At 36.7% G+C, this 14610-nt stretch overlaps 1 protein-coding gene across 6 annotated transcripts in view; it reads left to right on the top strand.

Moving 5' to 3' along the window:
* The window catches only part of fat3a (FAT atypical cadherin 3a), a 311463-nt gene that overhangs the window by 184180 nt on the left and 112673 nt on the right, over window positions 1–14610 (top strand). For 4 of the 6 annotated variants that reach the window (XM_061925527.1, XM_061925525.1, XM_061925524.1 and 1 more), the window contains exons 6-8: window positions 2716–2926; window positions 7991–8059; window positions 12725–12864. In XM_061925527.1, the coding sequence (XP_061781511.1) occupies window positions 2716–2926; window positions 7991–8059; window positions 12725–12864 (420 nt within the window). The remainder of the gene's footprint in view (window positions 1–2715; window positions 2927–7990; window positions 8060–12724; window positions 12865–14610) is intronic. The other 2 variants (XM_061925528.1, XM_061925526.1) reach the window with 1 other exon arrangement.

The following is a 14610-nucleotide window of genomic DNA, read 5'->3' as shown; positions in this document are numbered from 1 at the left end:
TACTAATAAAAGTTTCAATCAATCAATAAAAAAAAAAGCGCTGATACAGGCAGTCCTGCAGCACATTTCCTTGTGCAAAACTCAACAGTCAGTTAACATCTACAGTAAATGTCCTCTGATAAACATAGGTTGGTATTTTCTTGTATTTTAGTGAAGTCATATACAAAAGGTAACTACGGTAGGCTATAGGCTATTGGGAGCAAGCAGCTAAACAACAGCTAAGCACACAATAGCACACAAGCTAGACATATTAACTGAACAATATTGCAGTCCAAAACATGAAATGTGTCAATATAAACAAGAAACACATTTTTATAGTTGCATATACCTACATATACAAAGTATCCAATGCAGGGCATATTACAAAGTATCTTGTAACAGATTATGTTTATCCTTATCATTCAATTTACTGCATAATGAGTTTAACTTAATGAATTGCTGTGACCAGTAGGTGTCGGCAAAAAGACAATAACTACTCCACTTCAACCTAAAGACAGCACAAGTCCATTCCAGACTTAATTAATAACAAATAGAAGGGGTGTAAAAATTAATCGGTACAAACCAATAATCAATTTTACCTTTATAGATATGAATACATCACTTGGCAAGCCTTTGTATCGATCTATATGTAATATGGATCGATGTTTGGTTGGAATGGCCACTCTAATCTTGCGATAGTTCTCTGATGATGTAATACAAGAGTACTATTCTCGTTTGCAACTTAAACAAAACAGAGCAACATGGCAGAAAGCACCAAAAGAGTTTACAAACAATACAACCCCGAATCTTAAATTTAGAGTGTGGTAAACGTTTGGATTAAAAAAAAAAAAAAAAGGTCTGTTGGATAAAAGTATGGCCATTTGTAACGTTTGGAAAGCAGCGATAAATTAGCGGCCAGCACTCACCTGTTGTGACGGGCGTAAAGACACTCCAGCCGGCGATGAGGGAGCTAAGGTTGCTAATACTAGCAGACCTACCAACTGGCAATACAACAACACTGATTTGAAAGACTTCTGTGAGGTAATCACAACATCAACTACACTGTCCATTGTGCTCAAGACCTAGTTGTAGGGCTGCCAAGTGAGTTACGCAATTTAACCCTTTCTCACGCCACACTTGACATTTCACATGCTTATATTTCCCCATTCACTACTTACTCTATATTTATTTTTTTCATAATAATAAACAAATTTCCTCATAGTGCAAGTAATTCTGATTGACTTACCGAAAGAACCAATCACAGACCAATCCATAAATTCTTGTGCCTAAATCTAGCCAACCACAGAAGTCACCACGCATTTTAAACCAATCAGAAGCAATCTAAGGGGGGTCTTTGTGTCTTTATTTTTTACACACTTCAGCACAGTGTTGTCAACTTGGCGACTTTCTTGCTAGTACTTTCCATTTCTTCTTAGTGACTTTTTTTCTCCATAGCGACACATCTAAAATGTTTATTGGGATGTTTGGATACATGAAAGCGCGTATCACTGTAATGTTCTTAATGTACAAGCGGTGCTGTTGACCCTGTCTACTGAATGTCAGCTCTTAGACAGTTTCTACTGAAAACATATTTTCTTGTACTTTTAAGTGCAATGACAATAAAGTCTATTCCAGTCAGAGCAGATAGGAGACCAACACTGACTCTGTGCACAGCTGCCACTGTTTCTGCCTTGGTTGAGATGTCAATGTTTCATCACTGTCACACTTCAAATAAAAACAGCCCTATCGTTCATGTTAATGAGCCAGTCAATAGATTTAGTTTGTTCGTGAATATCTAAACCTTTCAGTCTTTTGATTAGGTTTGATAGTCTAACAATTAACAATGTAGAACAAAGAAAAATACAACTCAACTAAGAATCAATAAATTGAAATAAAATTAATTTACAGTTCTAATCATAATTTGCATTTTCTTTTATTCAAGTTTATGGATCGTAATGCATTGATGTTAATAGTTCTACTATTTGCTTAGACTTAGACAAACTTTAATGATCCACAATATTAATACAAGAACTGCCTGTTTTGTATGTGTCTATTTGGAAAATGAACACATGACATTGTTCTGACATGATATGTTTAATCTTCTTTTCACCATGCAAATCTTCCATCTGCATCGACTCATATTGCATAAAATCGTATTGAATTGTTACGTTTTAAAAAGTATTGTTAGTGAATTGTATCGTAACCCATGTATCGAGATTCATATTGGATTGCCATTTAAGGTAGAGATGTACACCCCTAAAAATAGGTTATTTTTTATCATACTTGCATTGTTTTGTTTGAGCAATTTCATTTGACCAAGCATTTTCTAACACTCCACTCTACAAAATAATAAAAGTATCAGCCAATGCTCAAGGCTCCACTCTCGGTATTGTATCGGAAATGAAAAAGTTGTATTGGTACGCCCAAAAAACAGACATACGGTACATAGCATATGTAATATAACAAATTGGTGACTAGTATTGTCAAAGCGGATGTGCAGCATATTGCATATTCTTCACATAATAAAATGTGTTTATTCTGTAGAAAGATTAACGGTACGGACAGGAAGGGAACATGGAAGAAAATATAGTTGATCATCCCTTTGTAGATTCACACTCCTCTAGTAAGACATTCTTCAAGACTTTTGTAGTTGTAAAGGTTACAACTACCTTTTTGTAGTTGTAAAGGTTTTGTCCAACTCCTGACTGACTGCTCATTTTTGATTTCTTTCTTTAGATCAAGGCAACAGACAATGGTCGTCCTCAGAAGTCCTCTACGGCTCGCCTCCATTTTGAGTGGATCCATCGTCCTTCTCCGACAGCAATGGCACCATTGTTTGATGAGCCTTTCTACAATTTTACTGTTATGGAAAATGACCAAGTGGCAGAGATTGTTGGTGTAGTCTCCATGCAGCGGAACTCAGGCCCCTTATGGTTTGACATCACAGGTAAAAAAAACAACTAGTCCTCTGTCACCAAGTTAGTGCTCTATGCATGGCTTATTTGGATGACTAAATCATTGCATTATCAATGCACTGCTTTCTCAATATTAGATCTGCTCATGACAGCATGGTGAATTCTACTACACATGTGCACTGTATACTTGATAGAACAGACATATTGAATTTAGCCAACAGGTGATAACAAACTTTAATAAATAATCTTAACACATAATTAAACTTATGAAATACGATTCATATATAATTGGGCATATATAATTGAGTATTGCACTAACAATGTTTTTATTTTATTTTATTTTGGATGGCACTGATTCCAGTGTGATACCAGTAAAATGCACACTTGTGGTTGGATTAGTGTGCATTTACACATACATCATGTGCATTAATGTCAATATTACACTAATTTAGAGCTTGTAATTTTCTTTTTTACAGGGTGGAATGATACAACATACTGTCAGTAATTATTAAAAACATGAATTATGTGCAAAAGTTTGAATTTATTTAGGATTCTCTCCAAACAGGGTCTAAATGATTAAGTAATATGAGTATTATTGAAGTAGTGCTGATGGTTTGAGAACATCTTTTAACTTGACAAGGCTAAGCCCAAAATTTCTCAGTAGTTGTTATGGTCACATAAATGTTTTTGTCAAAACCTTTTACTCTTGCATCTGTCGGCATTTTTTGAGTGTGTAACCCTCCCAAAACAGCTATTATGCTACTTTAGTGAATGTTTCAATCCCATTCTCTCAACACAATGGAGTAACAACTATATGTGCCAGATCACTCCAGAAGTAGAGCTTAGGTAATATGTTACGAAAGACAGCGACCATAGTTTCGACACACAATAAGTGTTAGATTAAGTGAAATAAGTATTTCATCCTTAAAACGTTGATTTAGTTATTGGTAGTGTTGAGACACCAGACAATGTCAACTATTGGCATTTGAAGTGTAAATCTGTTACAATTTGGCTATCAAGTCTATTTAGTAATTATTAAAAATAATGATCATATTTAAGGGAGTATTAACACTCACCCTCCATGCCAAAACATTAAGTTCAAAGTGGAACAAAAATGCATGTGTTATTTTTAAAACAAAAAGTTGAAATTGCAAAAAAATGACACTGAAAAAAAGGACATGAAGATTAGCCCTGAAAAACTATAAGCAGTAGTAGCTCAATTAACAGGCTCAAATGGCTCAAATGGTTCCGTGAGACTCATATCTCAAATCACAGTCGCCCTTTAAAAATAATCTAAATCTATTTATCTATCTGTGCTTGGTACCCCCAAAAACAGCACAGTTTTAACATGTAACGTGTCATGACCTGAGAGGTCATGTCCCATATTATGTTTGTTGTGGTTCTCCTATGTTTGAGTATAGTTCTGTTCCAGCGCGTTTTCTCTTTGTTTACTTTTCTTGTTGCCTTAGACACTAAATGGACACACCTGTCTTCAGTTTATGATTAGCAGTCCCTCCTGTCTCCTTAGGTAATCTCTCCTCTTTTTATATTCCTCTCTCACCCAGCCTTAGTTGCTGGAGAAATGCTCGCTATATGCGACAATTTGTGTTTTCTTGTTTTTGTCACGCTTAGTAGTTTTTTGTCCTGCCAAAGACTTTCTTGTTGTTCGTCCTGGGCGACTGTTTTAGATTTTTCACTTCACGCTATTCTAGCGTCTTAGTTTTTTGTATTTGTGCCTCGCCTGGTGGAATTAAAATTGATTCTTACCTGCACGCTGCTCCTGCCATTTCCTGCTTGTTCTTCGGAATCGTGAGAATACAACCATCGCACCTATGCGACCCCAAGAACACGTTTTTTAAAAAGAAAAACACATTTTTAGATAAGACATGTATGAAAACAGTATTAAGTATTATAATCATGTTCAGCATTTGCTTAGGTGAGCGGTCGCAGTCCGTGGTAAAGTTGGTTTCATGTTGGTTATTGAATATTTGTCTCCTTAGCTACCAAGGCAGTTCACACTTACTACTCTGTTATGGTGCATGGAGCTCGCATGAGAAGTTCCGCTCCGAATGCTGCTCATTGATACTGGAGTGAGCGAGCACACTTCTGCAGTCTCCTACAAGCTGCTTCTCCATATTTTCACAGACAGCGACACGGGCAGCTGCCTAAGGCGCAATCTGGGTGCCAAATTGCAGAATGTACAAATTAAAAAAATAAATAAAATTAACAATCTCCTAAATTCAAATGAATGTAAAATGAAACATACTCTGCACAACTTTTAGGGAAGTTTATTTTTAGGAAAATGACAATAATAGCTCAGTACTTCGAAAGCTCAGTATTTCGATCAGGTGAGTAGATATTTAAAAAGACTATAGTCAAGGGCAAACTTACCATTAGGCAAACTCAGGCATTTACCTGGGCCCGCAAACGTCTCTTAAATACGATGTATAAAGATGCATTATATTAAAAACCTGTATTTATTTATTTTCTCTTTTTGTATCTATTTTTATTTTTAATTTGTGGGCTCAAATAAAAATACAGTATAATTCTCAATCAATCATGATTGTTTCGACAGCTCCCCGTTCCTTTTCACGCTGTTAACTATTCCATGTTTCTGCGCATGTGCAGACTTGATTGCGGAAGATGTATTGAAACACTTATTGGAACGGTTTTGAGGGTTTCATATCAAAATAAAGTGCTGAAGAGAAGAAGGCGAGAAGAAAACAGTTTTGTCAAAACTACCTAAAGTGTCAACTGTCCAACTTTTTCCAAGTGACATAACACAACACAACAACAGCAGTCAGCAGCAGCATTGCTACTGTAGGATGCAGAGCTGTAGTGGAGAGTGAGACGTTTCATCGCAAATACTGTGAGTATTAAAGCCCTCCGAATGGTAAAATATTTTAACCAAGGGCCTTGTAACATGTAGTGCAAGCGAAGCAGAAACGTTTTTGTTGTCAACAGCCTCGCCTAGAGGAGTCTTGTTCCTATGTGACCACTGTCAAGAGCTCATTTTTACGCACCAGCACTTCCGGCCTCTACAATAATTACACTATACATTACATTCGATCCAACTGTGCAAACTGAAAAAAATAATCTCCTAAAAATGGTTACTCTTGATTAAAATGATCATAGTTTCTCTCAATTACAGTAAAAGTTGGGATCTGTGGCAGAAAAAAACCCCAAAATGATTAATATGCAGCTTGCATAGTAGTTTCTAGCAACCAATCGTAACTTGCACTCCATCACGAAGTGTTATTAAGAGTTATTTAAATAGCTTGTATTTTTTGTTGTGATTGTTGTGTTGCAAATGTATTATCTTTACATTTTAAATTGTATAGGGGGAGGTCCGCTAGGGGGATGCAAAGTCCACTACTGCCTGGGGCGACAAATGACATAAAACCGGGCCTGGATAAATGTCCACTGTTTAAATAGTTTATCGTCCATGCTGGCACAAAAGCTGGCTAATGCTTCAATATGGTGCCGAGTCTGCCAAATAGCATTGCTACGCTCGAACTGCCTCGCCAAGTCGGTCATGATATTATTTCTTCAATTCATTCAATGAATATCAGTCCTTTCTTTTTCTCAGTGCTCTCCTTCAAACTCACTTACTCTTGTTCCTAGGTTGGAATACAAAGACATGGAGGTTGGAATACAAAGATATGTCCATCTCTAGCCTAAGCTAATGCTCGCTATAGGCAGACTGGATGTTTAGGAGTGGATGTTACAGGGCTGATTTTGACAATCACTACGCCCACTAGGAATGTAGAGGCTCATAACTCAAATTTATGCTAGCAACGTAAAGCATAACAATAGGTTGATAAAAATCTTGTATCTTAAAAAACTTGTAAATTGGGGTACTCGTTAGTTAAAGGAGAACTGCACTTTTTTGGAATTTTGCCTATCAATCACAATCATTATGAAAGACATGTTGACGGATGTCTTTTTTTTATTATACATTATAACTTGAAAATAAAAGTAAATAAAAGTCCGCTTAAAGCATAGCCAATGAGAGGTCCTATATCCCTCCCATAAAACTCAATGAAAAACCATCCAAGAAGCGCCAACAATACTCCATTTATCTTTTGTGACTTGAATATTAACCAAGTATTATTGATATTGTTAATATAAGCGCTAAAGCAGACAAACTATTTATAGCGGCACTGTGATCACTAGCTTGGGTGCCAATGTTGACATAACTGACTGATCAGCTGCTTCCTCGTTTTTTTGCTCCTCAAACCTTAAATCATAAATCATGCCTCTCACATGGATCGTAGAAGGACGAGGACGTATTCTGACAAGTTGGTACACTTTGACAGCCAATTTAGACCCGGAAATGGCGAGATTGACACGAAAAGACGCTTGGTTCCACCCTCCTTTTTTTTGTCATTCTTCATCTAAATAGGAATATATGAACATCCTAGCAGTCGGCATCCTAACGACAGCAGAGCTTGTACAATAAGTGATGCAGTAAGTTGTTATGTGTCATGAAGTCTGCAGTGAGCAGTAATCAGTGATGAATAAAAAAGTGAATGTCGTGATGCGTTTTTGAAATTAATGCGTATGGGTATGCTAAAAATGAGCAAAATACTAAATGTTATTTTAAATGTGCCTGTTACTACATTACATACAAACTTTCATAATGTATATAAAACCTCAATGGAGGTATTTTGATGTTTTTTAAGGGCTTTATAGGCAGAATAGAGTGGCTTCCATAGCATTGTAAGCATACTTTTTATTGCATTTATTTATGGGTTAGAATGCATAATGATTGTGAACGATAGGCAAAAAAAGTGCAGTTTCCCTTTAAGGTCTCACTGTATATTACATATTTATATCATAGTGCCCATATTTTCTGATATGGGTTTGTATGTCTTGAATGGTATGAGTCAGTATAGCTAACTATTTTCAGGAAACCATACTTCCTTCAAAAGTGATTTATCCAATTCATAAATCTGTCCAACTGGAGGAAATAAATGTGTTAATTTAGCCTTCTCTCTGTCTCCTCATGACTTCACCATTCAGTCCTCTTTCCTCTGGCCTTTATTTCTTACTTTTTTCTCTTACTTTTTTCCTCAATGCTTCATTACTGGAAGGTCCCAGGTCTTTCCTTGGGATGTTTATTATTCTACAAAGCACTTGCATCAGGAACTGTTCCTCAGAAGGTATCTGTCTTCCACTTCCTCTTTTTGCTGTCAACTATGCAATTGGTATCCTTTCATTTTTTTTTTTATTAGTTTTGGGTTTTTTCACCATAATCATTGTCCACCAGTGTGCTTGTCTTTGATGCTTGTCACATCTTCCTGTTTGCTGGTTTAGACGGCAACACATTTCACTTCAGATTTTTGCACTTGGTCAGTTGCTTGTTTGTGTGAGTCCGTAATGTAGAGGTGTGCGGCCTGCTGACAAGGAATAGGCTGTTTTTTGACCATATGGACCATTCCACCAAATCAGTGCCATTTGCTTGGTATAACTCTCTCAAAATAAACTTACCGTATGATTGGAGAATGCTTTCAAGCAGAAATTCTGTAGATGAATAGTTGACGAAACAACTTCAAATACAAAACAGGAAGTCGATTTTCAACTTCCAGCACCTGCAGTGAGCGAACACCTTTTCAGTGTCTCTGTAGGTTTTGAAAACTATTTGTTGAATTCAAAACATTACGGTTGTTAGCAAAGAAATATCCATAAATTAGCCGCACCGTTTTATAAGACACAAGGCTCAAAGCATTGGAAAAAGTAGCGGGTTATAACCCGAAAAATACGATACATATAAAGTCCAAATCTGATTGTACAAATATTGGAGTAATTACAATTTGTATTGGCCCATCTAAGGCAAAATATTTTTATTTTGTTCACATAGCGAAGATGACTCATTTGAGAAACATGACTGAAAGTAACATGTTGACACAGAATTAGCAGATACATTAATGCTAGTAGCAATAATTAAAAAAAAGTAATACAATAGGAATAAACACAGCATAAATACGTTAGAAAAGGTTGGGACATTAAATAAAGGCAAATAAACCAAAATATTGAGGATAAGCATGTCAATTTTGGAGTAAAAAATTTAACTGAATTGCTGAATATATGAGGTCATATTTGTATATACAGTAAAATAAGCAAAAGCTTGCTTGTAATGATCAATGTATGGCTTGATATTGTTGAATTTGGCATAATCTGGTATTATTGTAGTGTTGTTAAGGGTTTACTGTCGCTAATTTAATCTGTACCAAGTCTTTGCGTGTTATGTAATTTATTTCCTTGTTGTCAATATGTTATCTTCAATATGTGTCCCATTCCCTCCAATGTAAAAAAATATATATAAATAAATAATAATGAATATGCAATCAGATCAATGTACAGATACATTTTCTTAATAATTTTTTTTCTACCGTTAATTTTATAATGCATAACTAAGACGCTCATATCATTTGGTTGCAAATCATGTGGTTGACTGAAGGAAGTACACCACTCAGCCTGAAGTATTCATGGCTCAGTTCAAGGGCGCCAAACTCATTTTCATCGTGGGCCACATCGCAGATAACAAATGGTAAATGGTAAATGGGTTGTACTTGTATAGCGCTTTTCTACCTTTTTAAGGAACTCAAAGCGCTTTGACACTATTTCCACATTCACCCATTCACACACACACAGTCACACATTCACACACTGATGGCGGGAGCTGCCATGCACGGCGCTAACCAGGCCCATCAGGAGCAAGGGTGAAGTGTCTTGCTCAAGGACACAACGGACTTGACTAGGATGGTAGAAGGTGGAGATTGAACCAGAACCCTCAGATTGCTGGCACGGCCACTCTCCCAACTTCGCCACGCCGTCCCCCAACAAAGCCCTTGGAGGGCCGCATCATGATAATATTACACAGTTTCCATTTTCTTTATTATTATCGTTGTTTACCAACAAACTAATTGAAAGCCTGCTTTGGAATCAAAATTCAAAGTGACAACTTAATTTCAGTTAGTGTAGAATTTTCATAAGAAAAAGGGTTTGAATGACACAAAGGCAAGAAATACAGTAAGAACGGGATTGGGATGGCACTATTAGGTTTACCTGACACATGAAACGTGACCAATTGCGAAAGTGCACTATCCACTTTAGTCGCCATTCCAACTTTGACCACATCGTCAGTTGCTATGTAGATGTATATTGTGGAGCTTTCCCTCATTTTCAGCAGACTACATTGCAAAATTATTAACCCCATCTCTTCCTCTCATGCCAGATCCACCCAGGATGGGGCCATATAAATCTCTTTCCTACTGTAGCTTGTTGCATCAAATAATATTGAGTTAAGAGCTGCATTTGCATGCCTTCATGCTTTTTTCTGTCAAAATTTAGATACATTAATCAATTAAGATTAAACAAATTTGATGCACATTCTTTCCAGGCAATCGCGGGCCACAAAGAATAATGAGGCAGGCCAGATGTGGCCCCCGGGCCGTGATTTTGACACATGTGGCTTAGTTTATATGCATGTGTCTTATTGTGTGTGACCAATATGAATATAATATGAAGGACAGAAGGTATCTACTAATTTATACTGTGGTGACACTTTAGTACAAATGTACCTCAACCGTTTTGCAGTTTCAAGATACAAAGTTGGTTTCATGAACTTAATTCATAAACTTCATTGTCAACAGATGATACAATGTAAAGCAGATATTGAACTCAGGGTAAATTGTTGCATCAGAACCTGTACACTCAAATAACTTACATTGTGGATGAAGTTTGTCATTATTATTTGATTTCAAATGCATCATTTCCCATTTCTGATATAACAAATACTATTTAATGTCACAGGGGAGCCTACCCCAGGTACTTTAAGGTGGAAGGCAGGGTACACCCCGGAAAGCTCACAAGTCAACCACAGGGCTGACACATCGAAACAACCATTCACACTTAAATTCACTATAAGGGCAGTTTTAGTGAGTGTGGCCAGATAAAGCAACTACAGGGAAAACAAATTGCACAGAAAAGGCACAGCCTAGCTCATGGCCTTCTGGTTTGTCTATGGTTTTACATAGTTTGCACAAGATGAACAACATAAGAACATAAGAAGCAACACAACACAAAGGGGGATTGCGTAACACTGATCTGAAAAAAATCCCACAGCAATCTCCAAAAATCTACAAGATCCAGTGACCATCACTGATCCGAACAACCACACTATATAACCTGCTTCTGCACAAGATGGATGCTTCTGTCAGGCATCATAGCAGCCAAGATAAAGTAGGCAAATAAGCAAGGCTCAGAAAGGAGGGTGAACATTTGGCTTTCTTGGGAGAATATCTGGGTTTTTTTATATTTCCTGTCCAGCCAAAAGTAGATGCCCATATCTGCTTTACAGATTGACTTTAGAAAAGAAAAGTGTGGGATATTTCTCTTGTGGCCCTGTTTGTATTTGGCCTTATTAAATAGATATATTTAGTGTTTGGCACAGCCGGGCCGAAGCAAGAGGGGTTTGTAAAAACAAAAAAAGAAGAAGACAGAGGGAGAAAATCGCGGGGACAAGACTGGGAGAGACAACAACAACAACAACAACAACAAAAAACCCATCAACAACAGAAATCCATTAGCAAATACGATATATACATATATAATACCAAAAATTAAAAAGAAAAGCTGATAAGTCAAGTAGATAGTATTAACACAGTAATGACAATGAACATTATTGCACTACAAATGTAACAATAAACATGCCAATAGAAATAACAATATTGATAATGAATAACAAGTATTATCTCTTTTATCAGCATTACAATTGCTTCAGATGCAACAATACATAAATGTAATGAATACTTGAATTAAAAAGAAAGCAGATAAAGAGGAGTGGGGGAGAAAGAGGAGTGGACTATATTAACCTTTTACATTGTTATGGTGAAGTAGATTAAGCTGCAGTGTGCTGTGTTTGGTGATGTGGGTGTGTATTTGTATGAGTAAGATTGTCTATACCGTATTTTTCGGAGTATAAGTCGCTCCGGAGTATAAATCGCACCGGCCGAAAATGCATAATAAAGGAGGAAAAAAACATATATAAGTCGCCCTGGAGTATAAGTCGCATTTTTTGGGGGAAATATATTTGATAAAACCCAACACCAAGAATAGACATCTGAAAGGCAATTTAAAATAAATAAAGAATAGTGAACAACAGGCTGAATAAGTGTACGTTATATGACGCATAAATAACCAACTGAGAATATGCCTGGTATAATGTAACATATTATGGTAAGAGTCATTCAAATAACTATAACATATAGAACATGCTATACGTTTACCAAACAATCTGTCACAATCTGTAAATCCAATGAAATCTTATACGTCTAGTCTCTTACGTGAATGAGCTAAATAATATTATTTGATATTTTACGGTAATGTGTTAATAATTTCACACATAAGTTGCTCCTGAGTATAAGTCGCACCCCCGGCCAAACTATGAAAAAAACTGCGACTTATAGTCCGAAAAATACGGTACTTGTATTTATGAATATATGTCTGATGAAGCGTGGTTGTATGCATGAGTGTATATGTGCATGTGAATGTGTGTATATATGTTTTATACAGAGAATATTACAATTGGTAGACAATTAGAGTACATGAAGAACAAAAATGTGCCATCATGTTAGTTTAAGTATATCAGATGAAGTTAGAGTAGTAAATAAACATCTCAATCTTTGAAAATAATGGTTGCTGACTTACCACAGCTCGTCACTGGTCTATAATAAATACCTCTCCATTTGTAATTTTGTCTATTTTGTGTTTGAACTAAAAGTCTTGAACCAGTCTGACACTCTCTATCTGCACGTGTGGACCAGGTGGAAATACAAACAATGTGTTTGATGTCGAGAAGGCTATGGGGACCATCATCATTGCCAAGCCTCTAGATGCTGAACAACGCTCTTTCTACAACTTAACAGTGCAGGCTACAGATGGCACCAATATTGCATACACACAGGTAACACTCACAAAACATATCTGTCTTTGGTACACTGGTAATACCAACACAGATATAATGGAGGTTAAAGTTACAAAGTTAATAAACCAGAACAAAATGACCACTCCCTTTCTCAGTGTGGCGAGTGTATGACTCGTCCTAATACTCAGCTTGCTTATTCTTCTGCTGCATGCTCGCAACATTATTATCTTAACTTATGAGCTCAATTGGTTTCAACTATTGTTTGAAAAACAATACAATATGTATTAGAACAACTACAGTAGTTTTATTACGTAATATAATAATATACAGCATTTACCTCTTCCAACATGCTGAAGAGGACTTCAAAATCCTTTTTAGTTTGTTCTGATTGGCTTCTTGTCGTCTCATTAAACCCAACAGACGAGAGCCTTAATAATGTCCATAACTTTAGCTCCCAGATAGCAGCGGATATTCTGAGTTATGCTATTTTCCACAATCAGAGTAGTGGGGGAGAAGAGTGTTAGAACACAACGGAGCAACAGATCACCAAGGGCCTCATGAAAAGTGAGTTGCGTGGCTCTCCTACTAAAAATAGGTGTACAATGAAATCCAGAAAACTGTGTACGCAAGTAAAAATGTAGATGTATTAAAGTGTTTGCACGCACAAATCTAGGCAAATTTCTTGATTACATCGCAATCAACTTGAAATCCGGCGCAGATGTGTGCATGGTTTGGCACGCCTAGGCCACTCCCAGACCAAGCCTCCTTATAAATACGCAAGTCATTTTGAAAGTAGCCATGTGTTCGAGCTCAGCACAGTCTGACAAATCACGAGTCAATCTCATATTTGAAGGAAAACCGCAGATTATGAGCCTGACATTGCCATGTCTCTGAGAAGTAAACATGCTGAAATAAAACCAATAAATGGTTGTGTCAGGAAGAAAGTGAAAAAGTCTTTATACATCTCAACTTTGCCATGAAAAAAGGGGGACAGCAGGTTTTTGTGCTCGTTACATGAGGGCCCTAAGTACTGTATACCAGAGCACCATCAGGCATGGGCAGGAAGCAAGCCGTGGGTGGGGCAGAAAGCCTCAGCAGGAGGAGGATATTGCCATCTTCGGCAAGGAGGTGTAGAAGCTGGATCACTGCTCATGGTTTCTAATGGTTGGAAAACTAATATATTTTATATAATTTTTTTGTAAGCTAATGCCAGCTAGTAAGACTGGATGTTTTTGGGGCAAATCTTACGGCGTTCACTGTGGCCTTTGCTACCCCAGCTAGTGCTGGGAATGCTGGTAACTGAAATTATACTCAAAATGCTTGTAAATTGGGGTACTCGTAAGTTGAGACACCATTGTATTAATTTATGGGACTGCATTCATAAATCACGGAATTATGTAACACAGAATGTCGTGAAACAAGGATTCTCTTTGGGAATATAATGGATTTGAATATTTGATGGAAAGGATGCTGCAAACAGATTACATCTATTTGCTTCCATTTTAGGTGAAGATGTTGTAATATTTTAAATTATTTTAATGGCGTATAAATTAACCACTGTTGTAATATAACAAGTTGTACACCAAACTGTGAACATGTCTGGTTAAAAATAAATGAATCAAAAATGTATAAAATGTTTTGAAAAGCATGACTGGTTGTCAAACAGTACCAACAATTTTAACTTTCTATAAACACGTCACAGTATTTCATTTGGCACAATCATTATATCTGAGTGCATGGATTGCACAGGCAATAGTAGACAATAGTCTTACAGAATATACCTAC

This window comes from Nerophis lumbriciformis, linkage group LG30, assembly GCF_033978685.3.
Source record: "Nerophis lumbriciformis linkage group LG30, RoL_Nlum_v2.1, whole genome shotgun sequence".
In the NCBI taxonomy this organism is placed as follows: domain Eukaryota; kingdom Metazoa; phylum Chordata; class Actinopteri; order Syngnathiformes; family Syngnathidae; genus Nerophis; species Nerophis lumbriciformis.
This window is presented reverse-complemented; position numbering and strand designations above follow the sequence as displayed.